Consider the following 19,928-nt stretch of genomic DNA (forward strand, 5'->3'; position numbering starts at 1 on the left):
GTTTAAAAATCATTTGGATATCAGATATTGAAACATATCTCTTATGAATATATATTATACTATTGAAATACATTATTACTTATTAAAATATTTAATTATCAATTACTTACCTTTCATTCCTCCTATATACTCAAGTCACAGGACATTGCAGTCATGCTAAAATTTATGGGCACAGGTAGGTTACATTATCTGTGACTTTCGTTTCAGAACAGTAAATGAAGACATTGCAAAATATTTATTACAAATTGGGATGTTGGGTCTGGCAGGGTTGAGGAATATTGCACTAAATACTAATTTTATTGCAATTGCCTTTCTTTTGCTGTCCTTACTGTTTCGTTGCCTTATTTTTAACTTTTGCAGTCTATAAGCAACATTTTGGAACTGCGGACATATTTAATTAGGTCTAGTGATTTCTATGCGTAAAGAGAATTTTTATATTTGTAAATTTATATTTATATTGTAAAGAGACAAGGGGTCTCTTCAAAGGAAGGGTGGGAAGGAAGAGTCACCTGCTCTCTTTGTGGGGCTCTGTCCCCTTCTGTCCATTTCCTCACCTGCCCCTAACCTGTGGTGTGTGCCCATGGCTCTCACCACACACCTTTTCTCCCAAGCCCCCAACTCCCCCTCTCTGTATGGGGCCTGCTTCAAGGGCCTCAGCAGCTTCCATCATGCAGGGAACATAGTAGGTGCTCGATGGGTATTTATGAGTAGAGCTCCCTGCCAGATGCTGCCGAGAGAAATGATGTGGCAGCCTTAGGGTCGGACGCCATGCACATTGAACTTGCAGGGCATCTAAGAGTGGTCTGCACTGTCCGGGACCCAGGAAACAGCCTGATGTGTCTCCTGCAGGAACAGGTCCGGAAGCACAGCTCTTCTGGGGTCTGGGAAGACTGCATGCGGCTTGGCCTTGCAGGATTCCACGATAATAACTCACCTGTGCAGAGATTTACCTGTTAAAATGTGCTTTTCACATTACTTATCCCATTTTTGCCTCCCAGCGATGCAGGTAAATAGAACAGTCCTACTCTCCATTATACAGATGGCAAAACTGGGACTCACAGAAGCTCGTTAATATGTTGAAAGCCACACAGCTGGCAAATGGAACAGCCAGCACTAACGAAGCCCCTTCCTGCTGACCTACTGCAGAGCGTGGTGGAGAAAGCTCAGATGTAGGGGCCAGACAGACAGACAGACCTGAGTGTCAGCTCTGCCACCTCCCTTGCTGGGTGACCTTGGGCTAGTCCCTTAACCTCTCTGGACCACAGGTTCCCAATCTGTGAAATGGGCATGGGGAATCGTAGCTATTTCTTAGAGTCATCATTAAGATTAATTCAAATAGTCTCTGTAAACAGCTTTGCCTGGTGGCTCAGAGGGCAGCCTCCAGGACCAGGCCTGGCTCCCCACTTGCTGCTATAGGACTTAGGGCAGAAATTTAAGGTCCCGCTGCTTCGGGGTCCTCACCTGTGGGATGAGGGTGACAACAGTCTTGCCTCACAGAGATGCTGTGAAGATGAAATCAGTTCTTGGGAGATGCTTGGGCGGCCCTGGCACGCAGTAAACGCGCCGTGTGCACGAGCTCCTGTATGAGGGGCTGGAAGCAGGATCTGGTTTCTAGTCCAATCACCAGCACGTGCCCCAGGCAAGCCACTCAGCTCCTTTGAGCCTTCGTTCTCGTCGCCTCTAAAATGGCAATGATGCAGTTATCCTTTGGAAGGACTGCGTGAGGTTAAGGAGGTAGAGTGCCCTCTCCATGCTGGCCTGCTGTGGGTGTTCAGTTCAGTTCAGTTTCCATACTTCTTCCTTTTTCCCTCCTCCCCGACCACGGAGGCTGCATGAATCAAACCATAGCCAGGGAGTCTGCATTTCAGTGAAACTGGGGAAGAAGGCCGTGGGAAAGCAGGTCGGCTGGGCAGGGTGAGACACTGGCGAGAGGAACGTCTGTGTCTCAGACGACGCGGAGACCCCAGGAGGAGATGCCTTCCCAGCCAAGTCAAAGCACTCACTGGCCCACTCCCAAAAAAGGCCATGGAGGGGAAGCAGAAGAGCCACAGGGTACAGAGCCATCCTGGGGGCCTGGAGGGGAACCTGCATTTATTGAGGTTTACTCTGTGCACCAGGGGCTCACACGTGCACATTCCCTCACTGACACCTCACTTTTCACACACATATGCACATACGCCTGGCACACTCGTGGAGAACATAGGTTCTGGGGTCCGGTTTTGCCGTGTCCTTGCTCTCGGATCACAGGCAAGACGTTTACCCTCAGTGCGCCTCAGTGTTGGCATCTGGGAAATGGGGATAACGGGACCTACCCCTCAGCTTTGTGGGGAGAATTGAAGGAGTTGATACTGGGGCCTGCTTCAAGGGCCCTTGAGACGCTCTTAACAGTATCCCTGGCACATACCAAGGGCCACACCGTGGTTTTTAAATAGAGCTGTGGTATTGGAGGCTCAGATGGTGAGGGGTTTTCCCTGGGGTCCCGCGGGAAGGATGAGAGTCAGTTCTGGGCCCACATATGGGTCCAGCTGGGGATCCTGCATGAGTCCTGAGAGGGGCCTGGCCGAGTAGTTGCAGGAAGCCTCGGAGGACAGAGGAAAGAGCATGGGCTGGAGATGCGGGGGCCTGCAGGTTCCAGTTCCGCTCTGCCTGGCGTGAGGAAGAGCTTGGCCTCGTCAGCCTCAGTGGCCTTGGCTGCAAATGGGGGCCTGGCTGCTGGTGTGGGAAGCCCCTCGCAGGTCCTCGGCCCCTGGCCCGGGCGCCCTCCCACGTGAGAGCTCACAACTCAGCGGTGCTCTGGCTTTCCAGGTGCCCAGAACCTTCCCCCCTGTACTTGGCCCGCCTTGGTGGTCGGAAGTGCCAGGGACCTTTATCGCCATCCTAGAGGTCGGACACGGAGGCTCAGAGACGTATGGGGCTGTGCACAGTCATGCGCTCAGCACGGAGGGGTGGAGTCCTCCCCCAGCCTGGCGAGCCCGCTGTCTAAGCCAGAAATAGGGCCGGGGCCTGGGAGACGTCCATGAGCCATTATAACACCGAGCGCTGAGGGCTCTGGAAAGGGTATGCTGGAGCCGGGGAGCCCAGGGAAGAGCGCGCTCCCATCCCTGAGCAGCACCAGACTAAAGGGCCTTTCCCTGCTGCGGTCGTGCTTCGATTCAAAGAACCTGCACTCCAGCCCTGGCTCTGTCCCTCCAAATCCTCAAACCTCAGTTTCGTCATCTGTAAAAGGGGGATGATAAAACCGGGGATACCTGCTTCATAGGGTTATTTTGAGTGAGGTCCAATTAAGTATTGATCATGACAGAGTTAAACAACCTCTAAAATTCGTGGTAAATATCAGCTATTATTTCTCTCAGAAGTTTACCCTCGTGGTGCATCAAATGCTATTTCATTGTTCTGAAAGGGTGAATTCACATCCTATAATTTCCAATCAGGCAATAATGTATTATGCTTGTTGTTATTGTTAATAATAATAATAATAATAACTAACATTAATAACCATTTATTAGCTGCCAATAACTCCTCTGAGCTCTTTACGTGCCTTAATTCATTTTGATTCACACCATCCCTAGGTGGTAGGCACTATTGCTATCCTCACCATTTGATGGGCGAGGAAACTGAGTCACAGAGACAGTAATTAACTTGCTCTAGGGGGCTCAACTAGTAAATGATTGAGCCAGGATTCAAAGCTTGCAGGCTGGCCCCATAGCCCACAGGCTGACTCTTCCCATCCCCAGCGTACACATGGTACTTGGTAAGAGCCAACTCAATAAGCCCTCAAATTACAGTGCAAAATTTTGGCCAGAAGCCATTGTCTTTATTAGATAGAAGACCCAGGCTGCCCCCTGGAGATCAAAATGGGTCATTCTCCATCTTTGAGGTCCCCAAGTACTCCTGAGTCACATGTGGGTTGCAGATTTTAAAGCCAGACATATGCAGGCAGCAAGGCTATGCTTCAGAGTCAGATGATTAACTAAATCTCTAGCCAGGTGTGAAATTGTCTCACGGAGTGTGTCCTTTAATTTACTTAGTTACCCACTTATTTAACACATACTCATGGAGCTTGTGTTCTAGGTCAGCATTGTGCCATGGCCTGGGTGAACAGAGGAAAGGGGTCCTCTTTCCTCTTGGAGCTCAATCCAGTGGGGAGACCAGAATGCAAATAGAGTCTTGAATAATTGATAACACGGAGAGGGGGTGGTCTACTCCAAGTGGCCTGAGAGCTTAGAGAAAGGAGGCCTAAGTCGGCCTGGGAGAACCATGGAAGGGGTTAGACAGTTTGAGGGGTTGAGCTGATAACTGAGGACCTGAAAAGGAACCTTCTAGGCAGATGAGCAGGCAGAGGGAAGGGCATGGGGTGTGCAACCAGCCTACGGTCAGGGAACGACAACTATGGAGCAAAACGGGGCTGGAGGAGACAAGAGCAGAGAGAGGGAGTCGGGTCAGCAGGCGCTCGGGGGGTCTTGAGAGCCAAGTCCAGCTCCATTTCTTTGCCGGCGGCGGGGACAGGATTGGACATGGGAGCAGAAGGGCAGGGGATGAGGCCCAAACGCGGGGAGCGGGTGAGGAAGCTTCGCTAGCCGTTCAGGAAGAAGATGACGAATGTCTAAATGAAGGAAGTGCGGTGGGGATGAAGAGAAGTCGAGAAGGTGTGAGCCACTGCCTCGGCTGATGGGCAGAGGAGGTGGGACCGTCTTGGCTGGCTGCCATGTTCCTGGCTGGAGGTGCCAGGCCTTGAGCTTGGGGTGCTGAAGCCAGAGCGGGTGTGGGCAGCAGACACTGAGTTCTGAACCCATTGGCTTTGAGGTGGAGGAGACTGGCTGGGAATGGGACTTAGAGATGGGAAGAAGCTCGAGAGGGCCTGAGCTGGAGGTGGAGGAACGAGAGTCAAACCGAGGGAGGATGGGCTCGGCCAGGCGGAGGGCGGGGCGGGGTGGGAGCAGGCGCAGGCTGGCCTGAGGGAAGGGAGGGTGAGGGGCCACCCGTGCGGGTGAGCGGCGGTGAGAGGCGGGAGCGCTCAGCCCCGGCGCTGGGCAGGTGCCCTCAGCTGTCCCTTTCCTTCTCCTAGGCCCGCAGTGCCCACTGCCCTTCAACGTATCAGACGTGGCCAGCGGGGCCCTCCTGTGCGCGCCAGCCTCAGGCCCAGGAGGGGCTGCCGTGCAGCGGTGCCAGCTGCTGTGCCGCCTGGGCTACCGGAGTGCCTTCCCGCCAGGACCGCTGCTGTGCAGCCTGCAGAGGAGACGCTGGGAGTCGCAGCCACCTCAGCCCCGTGCCTGCCAGCGTGAGTGGCCCCAGGAAGGGCTGCCCGGCGCCCCGCTGCCTCTCAGGGCCCGGGGCCGAGGCCTTCGTTTTCCCCACCCGAGTGTAGCGTGTCCACCGTAAGCCAGGTGGCGTCAGAGCAGGAGAGAAGGCCCAATGGAGCATTTTCTTCTGGAAGGAGCAGATGTGCTTCCCAGACCCCTGGGGGGGAAGCTCTATTTGTGGCTTCTCTGGAGCAATCTGCCCCTTGAGACACCTGCCATCATTTTGGGCTCTTGGATACAGGACTGCATTCAAGATGCAGTATTGGTTACTATGGTGTTGGCAAGCTTAGAGCTGCTGGTCCGGCCTCTGAGAGGGACAGTGACACTGCCACGCCAGCCCTGCCCCCAGGTCCATCTGGAGCTCCAGGGTATGGCATCCTTTCTGATCACTGTGGGCCTGGGCCGTATTTAAATATGGGCAGAGCTCCTTCCTCCTGTTCTCATAGCAAACCCACTTTCACATGCACCTGGCTGTGAGGCCACATCAGGCTCTGACTGCATCCGCCTTGGCAAAGTCTGGCCGTGGTTACTCACAGCCAGGCCAGGCGGGGGAGGACTCGGGGACCGGCGCTGGGTCCACCCAGGGCAGCGGGAGGGGCATTCAGGAGAGAGACTCAGATCCTGGGACTGACTGTCACAAGGCTCTGGGTGGCTGGTAGAGCATCAAAGGACAGTGTTTGTCGTAAAGCATTCTGAAATAGAGAATACTATCCAGAAAAAGTTCAAAATATGATGTGGACAAATAAGTGGCCTATTTCCCTGGATGATGACAGAGTGGCCTGAGCCGAAATTAAGACCAGACTGGTCACGACTGAGCAAGGGACTTGGGAGAAGAGAGGCACAGGTCCTGAGCTCCTAAAGTGGAGTGCAGGGCTGCTGTGTATGACTGTGCAGGTTGTGCACTGAACAACCTTAGAGAAAGCCTTTCACATAGGCTGTGGTGAAACTCTTAACTGGCCAAACCAGGTGCAGTGGCCCTGTTTGAGTGCAAGGTAGTATGGAAGATTTTTCCAACAAGAATGTCCAGGTCCCATATAAATGTAAAGCAGCGTGGTTTAGAGGCTGAGGCAGGACTGAGTTTGCTGTGAGGGTGCGAAGTAATTTGAGACGAGCCGGCATGCTAGGAAGTAGTTAGACTCAGAGGGTGACAAGCAAGATGGCAGTGCTTGTGGGCTCCAAGCTAAATGGAGAAGGGTTATTTTTGCAGAGGAAAAATCAAACAAAGCAAAGAAAAGAATCCCACAGCTCTTCCGCCCCTGTCTGCTGACCTCTGGTGCTTGCCTGCAGGGCCCCAGCTGTGGCAGACTCTCTGGACCCAAGGGCAGCTCCAACTCCGGCTCCCACCGGGCAAGGTGTGCCACGCCGACTATGCAGGCTTGCTGCCGGCTTTCCAGCTCTTCCTATTAGACGAGCTCACAGCCCGTGGCTTCTGTCAGATCCAGGTATGTGCCTGGCCTTCCCCACAAGGGGGGCTTGGACTGAGCTGAGGATCACCGGGCAGAGAACCTCAGATTTAAAATGAACTTACAGTTCAACCCACGGTCCTTTTACCAATGGGCAAACTGAGGCCCAGGATGAGAAAGTAACTCAGACAAGGCTAATGACATAGAGGCAGAGGCGGAGCTGGTATCCATCTCATCATTGGCCATTCTTTGTGCATAAAGATATCAAACCAAATGTGTGCTGAGTGCTTAGATTGTGCCAGGCACTGCGCATCCCTTAGCCTGGATTCGTTAATGCGATCCTCACTGGAACCCTATTATTATTACCGTTTTATTACTAGAGAGTAAAAATAATTGGCCAGAGTCACACAGCTGGGAAATGGTAGAGCCAGGCCGGCTGACGTGAGGACAGAGCTGTGGTCACCATATGGTACTGTCCCCACCCATGAAGAAAGAGCCTGGGAATGGGGCAGGCAGGCTGCAGTGCTGCGACACGCTCTCTGAGCTGCTGTGCCGGGGCGGTCCTTAAATCTGTGAGGAGGCATCATGGATCCTCCTTGGAAGGAAAATGTTACATGCCAACTGGAAAGACATGGTTACCAAAGAGTTTTTAGCTGTGTAATAGGCAAGGACTTTGGTGATTTGAAGCCCCAAGCGTTCACAGAGGGAGTCTTTAAAAGTCACTCAGTTAAATATGTCCTTGTTCTACTCAAAGGCTGCTAACTCATCAGAGCAACTCATTTCTAGCACCTCATGTTAAGAATTTCGGAGAACACACATTTTCACAAAACCAAATACAAAGAGTATTGATTTTAAAACAAAGAGTAACAAATCTTGCCCCCTTTTATCTAAAGAAATGCACTTGACAGCAGTATCAGCAATATTTATTGGTTAGTGAGCACTGGTTGTATTCCTGGTGCCAGGCTGGAAGTTCTACTTTCCTTATCTCTAATGATTACAGCACCCTGCTCAGTGGGTATCATTAGCCCTTGATTGGTAAGTGAATTAACTAAAGCCCATGGAGAGTAAGTAAGTTGCCCGAGATTTCACATCACGGAGTGAGTCTAGACTCTTATTACACCAAATTTGTTCATTCTTTCACTTGTTTTTTCCTTCCTTCATTCTTCCATTTAGCAAGTGTTTGGGTGCCTATTACAGGCCAAGCATGGTTTTAGGCACTGAGGATTGTCAGAGATAAACAAAGCCAGACACTAGTTACAGGGGCCAGGACAGATTTTCATCAGTAATATACTCGGCAGTCCTCAGCCTCTCTGAGGCTAATTCAATCTGTAACATGGGGTAACGGTAGTTCTGACTCCACAGGCCTGTTTTGGAGACTAAACTAGCTAATATGTTTAAAGCGCTTCACGCAGGGCCTGAATAATGGAAGATGTTCAAAAAGTGTGCGCATTGCCTCCCGGGAATGCCAGGTGCCTGGCACACAGCGGTTCTCTTCCAGTGACAGTGGCACGAACCCCACGTCTGCTGGCGCACCTGCACCCTGGGTGTCGCGGGGTGCACGGCACACAGTAGGTGCCTGGTACCAGTCTGTGGCTTGACCTGCCATTCATGTTGAATGACCTCCTGCAGCCCAGGGCCTGTGTTAAGAGGGCATTGTCTGGACCCTGAATGAGGTGGTCGAGGCCTCTCGTGCAGCAGGCTGACAGCCAAGGCCCAGATCGACTCTGGATCGTGGGTTGGACAGATTTCACTTTCCTTCACAGACCCTTCCTTTTACACGGAACCTTCTCATTCACCTCTAGACGCCCAAGCTTCTGTTAAACTAACACCCACTGGGGCTTGATATAGAAGCTCTTGGAATGTTGCTTTTGAAAGAGCACGATGGGAAGAGGGCCCAGTGAGGCTTGTGTTGAGCCCCAGCCCCTGCCTGGCCCTGTCCCCAGGCTAACCAGGCACCGCCACCGTCCATCCACCCGCCCTGCCCTGCAGACGGTCAGGGGGCACTGAGGGCCGTGCTCAGGTTGGGAGGAGAAGCCAGGCCGCGTGGTCACAATGCAGGAGCTGGTGCTTCCCGGGAGGGAGGGTCGTGTCCTGCTGGATGTAGGTGTTGTGAGGACATCGGCCGAGTCGGCAGAAGTTATTTCTCCAATGAAGTACAGCCCCGTGAATTCGGAGTGTTTAGGCTTTCTTTTGTGTGTATGTGTGTGTGTGTGTGTGTGTGTCTGTGCCCTTTTAATTTTATTTTTTTGAGAATCTTTAAATCTTTATTTTTTTCTAAGTATATTTGTTTTCTTTGTAGTTTATTTTATTTTATTTTTACATATACGTGTATCTATTCTTTTTCAAATTCTTTTCCCATTTACGTTGGCTTTTACCCTCCTTACACCTCTGTCTGCAGGCTTTGTGACCGGAGCAGGCGATTCAACCTCTCTGAACCTGGAACCTCATTTTCCAGCTCTCTCAAGGCTGTGTCCTCCCAAACAGCTCCCCCTGGGGATAGGTGGTGGGTGTAGAGCAGACCTTCCGAGGACAGGGGAGGGGTCAGGAGCTCCGATTGCCCGGGGCCAGTTCCCGGGTCAAAGGGAGGTCACGACCTCTCCACGACCTCCTCCGACAGTAACATAAGCCAGTTTTGGTGCCTGGCGCGGGCTCGGCAATGCGGGCTCCCTGCTCCGTGTTCTTGAGCTCGTGTCTCCGTGCAGGTGAAGACGGCTGGGACCCCTGTCTCCATCCCCGTCTGCGACGACTTCACGGTGCGGGTGGAGTGTCTGAGCGGGGAGCGGTTAGGAGCCAATGTCACGTGGAAATTGCGGCTGGAGGATGTCCCGCCCGCCTCTCTCCCGGATCTGCGCGATGTTGGTATGTTTTCCCGCACTGCTGCCTTGAAGGTGCACAGACTCGCTGGGTCTCAGTGTTCCTATCCGTCAGATGGAGCCACTGCGGCCCCAGCGCCTTCCTGTGGGGCTCAGGGAGGGAACCATGTGCCTGGCCCGTGGGCGGAGCTGGTTCCTGAGAAGTTTATAAAGAGCAATAGAGTTCTGGTCCATAGCTGACTAGAGCTAAATGATATCACCCGACTGCGCTTTTGAGAACCTTTTCTAATTCTCCTCTTGGTTTTCTGGGCACAGAGCAGGAAGACAGGTGTGAAGTAGGAGAGGGTGGGGCGGGGTGAGGGGGGGGTCTCCGTTGGTTTATAATTTATGTCCTGCCTACTTCCAATCAGAGAACGTCTCAGACCACTCACACTGTTTAAACCCATAATTAACACTATTTAAAATGGAGTGGTAATGATATGGATGAATCGAGAGTAGAAAGATCTAAGGAGAAGCAGAGTGGATCTTACGATCGTTACTCTGAACCAGGGTGGGACATGACCCATGGGCTTCTGACCAGAGGGTGGGAGCTTCTCCACTTCCTCTTCCACTATCTGGTGGCCAAACGCTGAGGGTCAGGGCTGGCTGGAGTTTGACCTCTGTTCTATGAGGGGGAACTTGTAGAAAACACCACAGTGTAACCCAGGAGGTAGACTGTATCTCGGACATTCTGCAGTGCCTGTGACCCTAATTACCATCTCCCCCCAGTAGCGTTATGAATTAAGGGTCACTTTTTGTTTTCCTCTGGAAACAGCCTGCATAATCTGGATATGTTTGAAGCTGCAAACGGCTGAGATGTTTATTCCTGGCGTCCGTGGTCTGGGGCTGCCTTTACAGTAGCCGCTGTGGCGTGAGTGTTCGCTGCGTGCTGGACCCGCCCCAGCTCCCGATGTAGTGCTCACCCGTCTGCTTTCTTCCTAGGAAACGCTTGGAGTTCGACAGCTGGAGACCTTCTCAGCGTTTAGCTGAACCTGAGACGGAGGCTCTGCCTTCCCTTTGACCGGCCCCATCACATTCTCTCTTGTAATCCTCACCAACTGCAAGAGGGGCATTCCTAGCCCCATTTTTCAGATGGGGAAACTGAGGCTCAGGGATGGTGGCTTGGCCAAGGTTGGGACAGTCGCGTATCTGGGTAGTGTACCTTAGATGAGTGACTGAAGTCATGATCTCCTGTGCCAGTGGGGGTCCCATCGCTGCCACAGAAATGACAGGAGCTGGAGGTCTGGTTTGGAGTCCTAGCCGTGCTTCTGATTCTGTGTACCTTTGGGTCAATCAACCCCCTTCTCTGGGTCTCAGTTTCTCCCTCTGTAAAATGAGACACTGGGAAAGGCCTATGTCTCCTTTCGCTGTGGACATTCTGGTTGGCTCTGTCCCTGGATCCTCCCTGACCCTTGCAGGAACAATGACACTCCTGCCTCATCTTGTGTCTTGCAGAGGAAGCCTTGGTGGGCAAGGATCTCGTTGGGCGCTTTGCAGATCTGATCCAAAGTGGAAAATTCCAGCTTCATCTGGATTCCAAGACGTTCCCAGCAGACACATCCATCCGCTTCCTCCAAGGGGACCGCTTTGGCACCTCTCCCAGGACACAGTTTGGGTGCTTGGAAGGATTCCACCAAGTCTCGGCCACCAGCAACACCAGTCAGGACCCACTGGGGTGTGGTAGGTTCCCCCTCTCTCCCTAGACTGCTGTTACTGAGGCATGCGAGGTTGTGGGAAAGGCCACAGAGCTCTGATAGAGGTTATTCTGACATACAGAGTGGAGACTCATTCATTTATTTATTCAATGAAAGCTTTTCAATTGTCCAAATATACGCACAGACATATAGTTATCACCCACCAGGTGGTAGCTGAAACTAGACGCAACATGACAGAGGAAGAGCCCCCATGTTTGAGGTTATCCTTCCTCTTAGTCCTTGATGAGCTTGGACCCTGTGGCCTGGGCTGCACTGTCTTGGTGGAGAAGGCCGATGTCTACCCCGCGTGCTCCGTGACTTTTCCTGGTCTGGTTATGGCAACACGTTACTCACCACCATCCCCAAATGGCCAGCGATCATCCCAGGACATGATGGTTCAGGGGAAGTGGTTCCTGGTGGAGGTTTACTGGGCTGTTCTTGGCCTGACACATAAGCAGCCTCGGAAGCCATTCCCACTAGGCTGCAGCTGCCAGTTCCCTGAATAGAAGCTGTGTGATTTGCTGCCATAACAGATCACCACAAATGTAGTGGTTTAAAACAACACCCACCTATTATGCTATAGTTCTGTAGGCTTGAATTCTCCCACAGGGTCTCACTGGGCTCACATCAACGTGTCAGGAGGGCTGCATTCCTACCAGAGGCCCTGGGAGGGAATCAGTTTCCTGATTTTTCCAGCTTCTAGATGTTGCCCACATTTCTTGGCTTGTGGCTTCCTTTCTTCATCTTCAAAACCGGCAGTGTTGTAGCTCTCAGGCCATTCTTCTGTAGTCACAGCTCCCTTGGATGCTGTCTGTCACTTCTGAGGACCTTATGATTGCACACAGCTGGGTAATCCAGGACACTCTCCGTATTTTAAGGTCAGTTGACTAGCAACCTTAATTCCATCTGCAACCTTAGTTTCCCTTTGCCATGTGACCTAACATATTTACAGTTTCCAGGGATTAGGACATGGACCTCTTTGGGGGCCATTGTTCCATCCACTACTGAAACTTCCAGGGCCTCATGGTGAGAAGTCATCCTCCCACATGGCATGAGACAGAGGCATTTTTATTGAGCTGAAGAGAGAGAATATGTTTCTCAGTTATTTATTTTTCCACTATTCATGTTGGTTGCAACACAAAAGCTATAAGGCCTTTCCTCTTATGAAAACCATGCCAAATTCTAAGCTCCACACTGGATTTCAGATGCAGGCAACTCTTAACACAGAAACCAGAGACACAACCACTTCTTGCTAATATTTACAGAGGATTTTGCAGTTTACAAAGCACCTTCACAAATACTTAACTCTCACTATCGCCCCCGGTGGCAGGTCATCTCCCCATTTGACAGGTGAAGAGGCTGAGGCTCAGATGAAATGAGGTCGTGTGTCTGTAGTGCCCAGAGCAGGGCTGACTCAAAGGAGGGACTCAGTTCTCTGTGGATGAGTTAACCCCAGGTCCTCTGGGACCAGAGCTCACGCTCCTTCCACCTCAACAGAGCTGCCCAAACAAAGAAGATAAGAAGTAGAAGCAGGCGTGGATGGTGCCACCTGCCAGGGTGGGAGAAACAGGGTCACAACAACGGAGGTGATTGCAACACCTGCCACTGTGTTCTCAGACTTGCTGTGAAGAGCCCTGGGCTCCATTGCCAAAAGCTCATTGTGTGTGTGTGTGTGTGTGTGTGTGTTTGTGCACAAGCACGCGTGTATTGGGAGGAGGCTGCTTTTATAATCACCCCAGGCGGTGTTGATAAGGGGGTCTGGGAGCCCCGCTTGCAGAGGCTCAGCCACCTCGGTTGCCACCTCTGGAGCGTGGAGCCAAGAGGCGGGACAGCAGGAGATGGAGAGAGGGACTAGTCACGCGCCGGGTCCCCATTTCCTGTGTGTAGAATAAAGGGGGCGGACTGGGAATCTGGTCCTAGGTTCCCTCCGGGGAACTCGGTTGATGGTTAGATGACCGTTTCCTGTCTACCAGGACGGGTAGTGCGGCTCAGCTGGGAAGTGGGAAGGGAGGCTGAGCCAGGAGCACAGACAGACTTGCCTGACGGGTGTCAAGCAGTGGGGACCCAGGGAATCAGATCCCGGCCTTGGGGTGACCGGGCTCCAGAGAGAGTGGGAGTCACAGGGTGGGCCTGTGGATGAAAGGTTTGGCCAGGGCTGCACTTGCTGCAGATCAGGAGGTGGCTACCGTTTTCCGTAAAGGGCCAAAGCAAGTCTTTTAGCCTTTGCAGACCGTTCTGTTTCTGTCTCGTGGACTCAGCTCCTCGTCCACTGTGGGGAGAAAAACGTGGCTGTGTTCTAATAAAACTTCGCTTGCCAAACGGAAGGTGAGCTGAATTTGGCCTGAGGGCTGTAGTCTACCCATCCTAGCTCTACACAAACCTACATTCTGTTCTTCAACTGCGGCAGCTTTTTACCAAGTTAGAGAGCATTGTTGATCACACCATTCAGCCCCACCCCTTACTCTAAATGGTTAGAAAGGTCCAGAATGGAATTCACAAAAGCTGTACCAAAAGCCCTGGATTTTCTCCAGTGTCAATGATAACATCCATTCTCTATTGAATTTCTGCATTGCTCTGGTCCAGGATGTCAGGTATTTTTAATGCCATGGGATGGACGAAGCAGCTGGGGGGCATACAGTTAAGAGTGTTAGGAAACTGCTCTTGGAAGTCAGGTGGACCTGGGTTCAAGTCTTGGCTCCAGCACCTTCTCAGTGTGGGTTCTTGGGACACTGCCCATCTTCACTAGGCGTAATCTGGAAAACAGGGACAGTAATACCTACTTCATGGGGATTGTGATTTGCAGAGCTGAATATAATCGATACAAAGCACATTGCTTCACACAAAGTGAAACTTCAGCAAATTGTTCTGTTGTTAATTAATTGGCCACATGAGATTTAAACTCAGCCCTGCTGTTTCCAAATTCTTTGTTCTGTCCGCTGATTCACAAGTCTCCCTTCTCAACAAGGGCTCTTAGTGAAATCACGCCCTCGGATTCTTGTATCTATTCTTACTGGCTCTTTTCCCTTCTGAAGCACATCTGGAATACAGCTGTGAGGCTACAAGCAGAGCATTGTCCTGTGGAGATAAGGCAGGGTTTCTGTGTGTCGTCTTGGGGGGCCAATCTGGATGGTCCCCTGGGGGGACAGTGATTCAGGGAGACCCGTGGGAATGTCCACCTCCCATGACTCAGGCAGGCGTGGCAGCCTTCATCTAGGCAGTGCCTACTGCAAAGGGTGGAGGCCTTGTTTGCACCTCCCATGCGGTCAGTTACGTTCACCCTCTTGCCTCACTGCCAGCCAGATGGCTTTCCCTCAGAATTACCTGCTGGCAACCTTCATACCAGGTTGGTCCATTAAGGAGAATCCCAGAGAAATTGTCTGGATTTTCCATTTCCATTCTGAACAACATTCACTGTCACTTATTCACTGCAAATTCTTATAATAGAGCTAGTTCTCTACAGATTTTTTCCTGAAGTAACATGTTATGTCTTGTTTCCTTCCTCCCTCCCTCCTTTCCTTCCTTCCTTCTTTCTATTCATGCATCTGTCCATGCATGCATCCAACCTTCCTTCCATCCATCCTCCCATCCATCTTTCCATCCATCCATCCATCCATCCATCAATTCCATCCAAGCTTTCAAAGTATAATTATGTGTCAAATACCATGTGACATACTCAGGGAAGCAAAAGTCATAGTTCCACTTTCAAGGAGCTCACAGTCTAGCTGAAGAGAGGTTAAGTGAAAAGACGGCTAAAATATCACGTGAAAAGCCTTTTGCTTCCCAGTCAGGGCAGTCAGGGATGGCTTGCTGGGGTAGTCAAGGCTGGCGTGAAGTCTTAAAGGTGAGTTAGAATTGTCGCTTGGACAAGAGCAGACAAGAAGTGGTGTGTGTGTGTGTGTGTGTGTGTGTGTGTACGTGTGTGTGCCCCAGTGTTGAGTTCGCTAAAGTGATGAAGGACATTCCAGAAATGGAGATTAGTGCAAAAGCAGGGACTTACGAAGTGCTGTGGCTTTATGGGGACAGTGCACATGGTTTGCGTGACTGGAGAATGGGGCCTGAGAGATAGGAGAGGACCAGAGTGGGAGAGGCCTGGGGGCACAGCAAGGGGCTTGGTTTGGTGGGGTCACTAGGGGCGAATTTTAAGTTGGAGAGTGATGGGGCCAAGGGTGGGGTTGAGCAAAGCAGGCTAAGGAGTGAAGGACAGTTATGCTTCCTCCGATATTTTTCTTCAGCAGAAACACGGCTGCTGTTGTTTGGGGACTCTGGGAATGGGTTGGCTGGAGGGATGGCATAACCCCAAAGCTTTGTGAAACTTGAAAACTCAAATTGGCCAAATCACCTCATTTTACGGAAGAGGGAACTGAGGCCCCAGGGATTTTTCCAGTGATTTCCATGAAGGGATTTAACTGAGGGATAGACATTCAGTTGTTGCGGTGGACTCAGGGTCTCTGGGAGGACCCACCTGCTGGGGAAGGAGGCAACGGAGCCTCACCGTGATGTTCACAAGGGTTCCTTTGGGTGCAAAAGACTCTTGACATCAGACATGGAAAGAAACAGAACGCAGGTTCCTTGCGCGTGGTCGAGAGGCCTGAAACGTATGGCAGCAAAAATTCCCAGCTCTCTTTTTTCTGCCCCTTCACCTGCACCCTGGGTTCAGAGGCAGCAACTCAGGCTGGCTTAAAAGGTTTTGTTTTCCTTTAGCAATGAACTTGGAGACTACTTGAAAAAATAGCCACAGTACTGACGTAAAAATACTAGAGATGATCAACAATGTGACTCATAGAAGTAACGAAACCCCGCTCTCTGAGCGAGGATGTGCATGGCACAGGGCAGGCCGGAAAACACACCCTTCAGTTTCCAGGATGTGCCTGGAGTTTCTGATTTAGTCAGAAACACCACACACATACGCACACTCAAGAGAGTAGCTCTCAGATCCACGCTGGCTCCGTTCGAGCACATCCTACATGTTTGTGCTCACTTCTTCGTCAAAGGAAGGTGGTTGAATTGGTGTGTGGAGAAAAGGCTTTGGTTTGGCGAGAATGGGGCTTGAATCTCACCCCTGTCATCTCGCTGCCTGGTTGACCTTGCCCTTGAACACCAGTTTTCTCCAGGCTAGAATGGCGCTGATAGCTTTCCCATAACATGGTGACGTAATACCTGGCACTGTGCTTGGCGCGTTCTATAATTTTACTTCCTCCCTGCCCTTTTCAGAAAAGCATGCTGGGGGCGTCATGCACGAATGTCCTGAGGCTCAGCTTTCTCATCTGTGAAATGCGGGTAGAACACTAACTCCTGGGTATGCTGTAGTGATGTACATGTGGTACATAGAGGAGTGCCAGGCACAAAGACAGCGCTCCCAAGAGTGGGCACGCTTTTGGCTCCCACCCTTACTGGGTAACAGCTCACTTCTTCTAGAAGTTATTTGGCAAAATCTCCAGAACACAGCCCTGAATCAAGAAAAAAGACAAAAAAGAACCTCCTTCTGCCATCCCCTTCTCTGAGCTGTCAGAATCAGTGTGGCCAAGTTCATGCACTCGCCTCAGAGCAGAGCTCTTGGACGCCAACTTAGAACCCTTATGCGACATGCATCTGTCCAGTTTGGGTTTCTAGTTTCTCAGCTCGTATCATATTGGAGGAAGCAAATTAGGAAGGGTTGGGCGTGTTAGAATCAGAGGGACAGAAAGCACTGAGACTGCTGATTGACAGGGGAGCACAGGGAGGAGACGAACGAGGTGAATGCGGCATCCAGGGTGCAAGATGTGAGTAGGTCCTCACTCTCAGGGTCACACTTGGTGTTTCTGAGTAAATCGGACTCAACAAGCCAACTGTGAGGGCCTCTGTCAATCCTGTGCCCGGGGCGTCTCACTCACCTCCCGGTAGTCCCAGGTCTGAGCCATGCCATCGCTGACTGACCAAGAGGGAGAGGCCACATTCAAGTGAGATGGTGCTGAATTGTTGAAATCACCCCACAGAGGGAGGGCACCCTGTTTGGACAGAGTAGGTGCTGAGGTTGGCTGCCAGGAATGACTCCCTCAAGTCTAGAATGAATTACCATGTCTTGAGCACCTGTGAGTCTGGCATTATGATATGTGCTTTCTGTACATCATCACTACACTCCAACGGGATAATATTATTAATCCTTATTTTACAGAGGAGAAAATGGAGCCTCAGGGAAGTCCAGAGGCATTTAGGTAGAGTGGGGAGAGGGGTTTTACCCGATCTGTCTGACCCCAAAGTTTGCACCCATCACTGTGTTCTCCCATGTTCCCATGGCAACCTATGGATGGACACTCATCTTTCCAGATGTTCTCAACTTCATCCCGTGACAACCTTCTCTTTGTCTACTAAGCTCTAGCTCAGTAGCTGGCTTTGATCTTTCCATTCCTTGAATAATCCAGACTCATTCCTGCCTCAGGATTTTCGCACTTGCTGTTCTCTCTGCACAGAATTCTCTTCTGCATCTTTGCCTAGGTCACTCCTCACCCATCAGGTCTCACGTGTCACCTCTCAGAGGGGCCTTCCTCACTATTGTGCCCTCCGCTCCTGCTTCATTTCACTCAACTCTGACATTCTTGTTGGACACCCTCTCATCCTACCAGCCCGTCAGCTCCTGGAGAGCAGGAACTTTGTCGACCCTCTTCATGGCTTATCCCCTACTCTTAGAGCCTGACACACAGCAGATTCTCAGTGGGCAATTTGTTAAATGAATGAGCTCTTGTCTGATTTTGGAATTTCACAGACCCTGTGTGTTCTGAGGTTGTAACTATAAAGCCAGTGTCTTGTTCTTTAACCTCATTGCTCTGTTTATCTTTTCTAGTTAAGTGTCCTGAAGGAAGCTATTTTCAGGATGAGCAGTGTATCCCCTGTCCTGCTGGATTCTACCAAGAGCAGGCAGGTAGCCTGGCCTGCCTCCCTTGTCCCGTGGGCAGAACGACCATTTCCATTGGAGCTTTCAGCCAGACTCACTGTAAGTTCTAAAGGGTCCTGCTTCGAAAGAGAAACCCTACAGTGTCATGGGGACACTGCAGGACATCTCGACCTCGTTACTACTGAAATTTTGAGACAGATAATTCTTCGTTTTGGAGTGCTGTCCCTTGCATGATAGGATGTTTATTTAGCAGCATCACTGCTCCTTACCTATTAGATGCCAGTAGTACCACCCATGCACACCAAGTTGTGACAACCAAACTGTCTCCAGACAATGCCAAATGTCTCCTAGATGGGGGCAAAATTGCCCACCCTTGAGAACCATTGGTTACAGATCGTAATCCAAAGGGTACCACCTTTGAATGCCTATGCTCTGTCAGGAGCTAGGCCAGACATTTTACCCATGTTGCTTCATTCAATCCTCCCAACTCTCCTTCTAGGTAAACATTGTGAGCCCAACTTTTACGTACAAAAAGACTAAGGCTCATGGAAGAAATTTAGCTAAAGTCGCTCAGCTAGAAAGTGACATAGCTGGCCTTTGATCTTGGCATTGTCTGATTCTGAAAGTTCTGATTTTTGTAAGTCAGTGTTATCAGATTAAGAAGTGGAAGATGTTTTCCACCTACGATCATTACCACTGTGTAGCTCATATTCCCTTTCTGGCCCCATGAATCTGTCAGGACTGTGTGTACCGGTGGCCTTCCTGTATGTCATGTGATTTCACTTGGCCTATTTACTTAACAGTCAACTGGGGAGTGTTGGGTTTTCCCTAGCAGGGGCCCATAACTTGCCTTGTCGCAGATCTTTTCATGTTAGTCTGAAATGGTGTCAACATGAGGCATTGCTTAAAATCGGAGTAGTGTTTAGAATTGTAAAATAATCAAAAGAGATCAAGTCACCTTCTGTGATAGAGGCAGTTTCCTTGGTCAGGAGAGCAGTGGAAATAGGGCGGTATTTCCAAGAAAGTAAATAGAGGAATTTCCTAGGCCGGAAGTCTGACATTCCTTCTGGAGGAGAAACTCTTCCCCAGGAACTCAGAGTGTCCTTGACACCCGGGCGTCCCGCTCAGTTTGCACACATTGGCTCCAGACACTGTGGTTTGGGATGACATGAAGTGTTGTCACACGGCCCGAGGAATCCTTTCTTAAAAGGAGTTCCCAGCAGTGCGCTGATCTTTGTCTGTGGAGCAGGTGCTGCCTACATGGCAGGGAGCAGAGGGGGAGGCGGAGGCTCGCCACCCCCCGAACCCATCTCCATCCCCACGCTCCCTCCTATTGGCACTGTGACCTTGGCCAAGTCACCTTCGTTCTCTGAATGTCAACTTCCAGAAATGGGGATACAGACCAAGTACATATTTCTTATTATAAGTCAGTATCAAAGCCTGGGGCGGGTCGGAGGCTTGTATTATATGTCAGACACTGAGCAAGGTACTGGAATAAAATAGGGAGCAAAGCCAGATGAGGTCCCTGCCTGCTTGGGAGGGAGTCAGACAGCTGCGAACCGTTCCTTCCCGCAGACAAATGGAAATGATAACCGCTCCCGGCTGTGAGCAGAGGTATGGGTCAAGAGGAGAGCATGTAACACTCGGGCGTCAAGGGGTCTGGGGGCTTCCCTGAGGAAATGAGGACCGGCCGGTGAAGAGTTAACTCCTTGCAGACTGGGGAGAAGGATGCACCAGGAGAGGAACCGGGGGGCAGAACCTGAGTCCCAGCAAATGGTATCAGAGCAGGCGGTGCGTTCCAGGCCGACTGT

General features: G+C 51.1%; 1 protein-coding gene across 1 annotated transcript in view; it reads left to right on the top strand.

Moving 5' to 3' along the window:
• Nucleotides 1-19,928, top strand: part of TG (thyroglobulin) — a 246,605-nt gene that overhangs the window by 31,254 nt on the left and 195,423 nt on the right. Inside the window, exons 17-21 of the mRNA XM_061171320.1 lie at nt 5,066-5,278; nt 6,588-6,742; nt 9,406-9,562; nt 11,011-11,235; nt 18,067-18,216. Coding sequence (XP_061027303.1) covers nt 5,066-5,278; nt 6,588-6,742; nt 9,406-9,562; nt 11,011-11,235; nt 18,067-18,216 — 900 coding nt within the window. The remainder of the gene's footprint in view (nt 1-5,065; nt 5,279-6,587; nt 6,743-9,405; nt 9,563-11,010; nt 11,236-18,066; nt 18,217-19,928) is intronic.

The sequence above is a fragment of the Eubalaena glacialis genome, chromosome 17 (genome assembly GCF_028564815.1).
Source record: "Eubalaena glacialis isolate mEubGla1 chromosome 17, mEubGla1.1.hap2.+ XY, whole genome shotgun sequence".
NCBI classification, from domain to species: Eukaryota; Metazoa; Chordata; class Mammalia; order Artiodactyla; family Balaenidae; genus Eubalaena; species Eubalaena glacialis.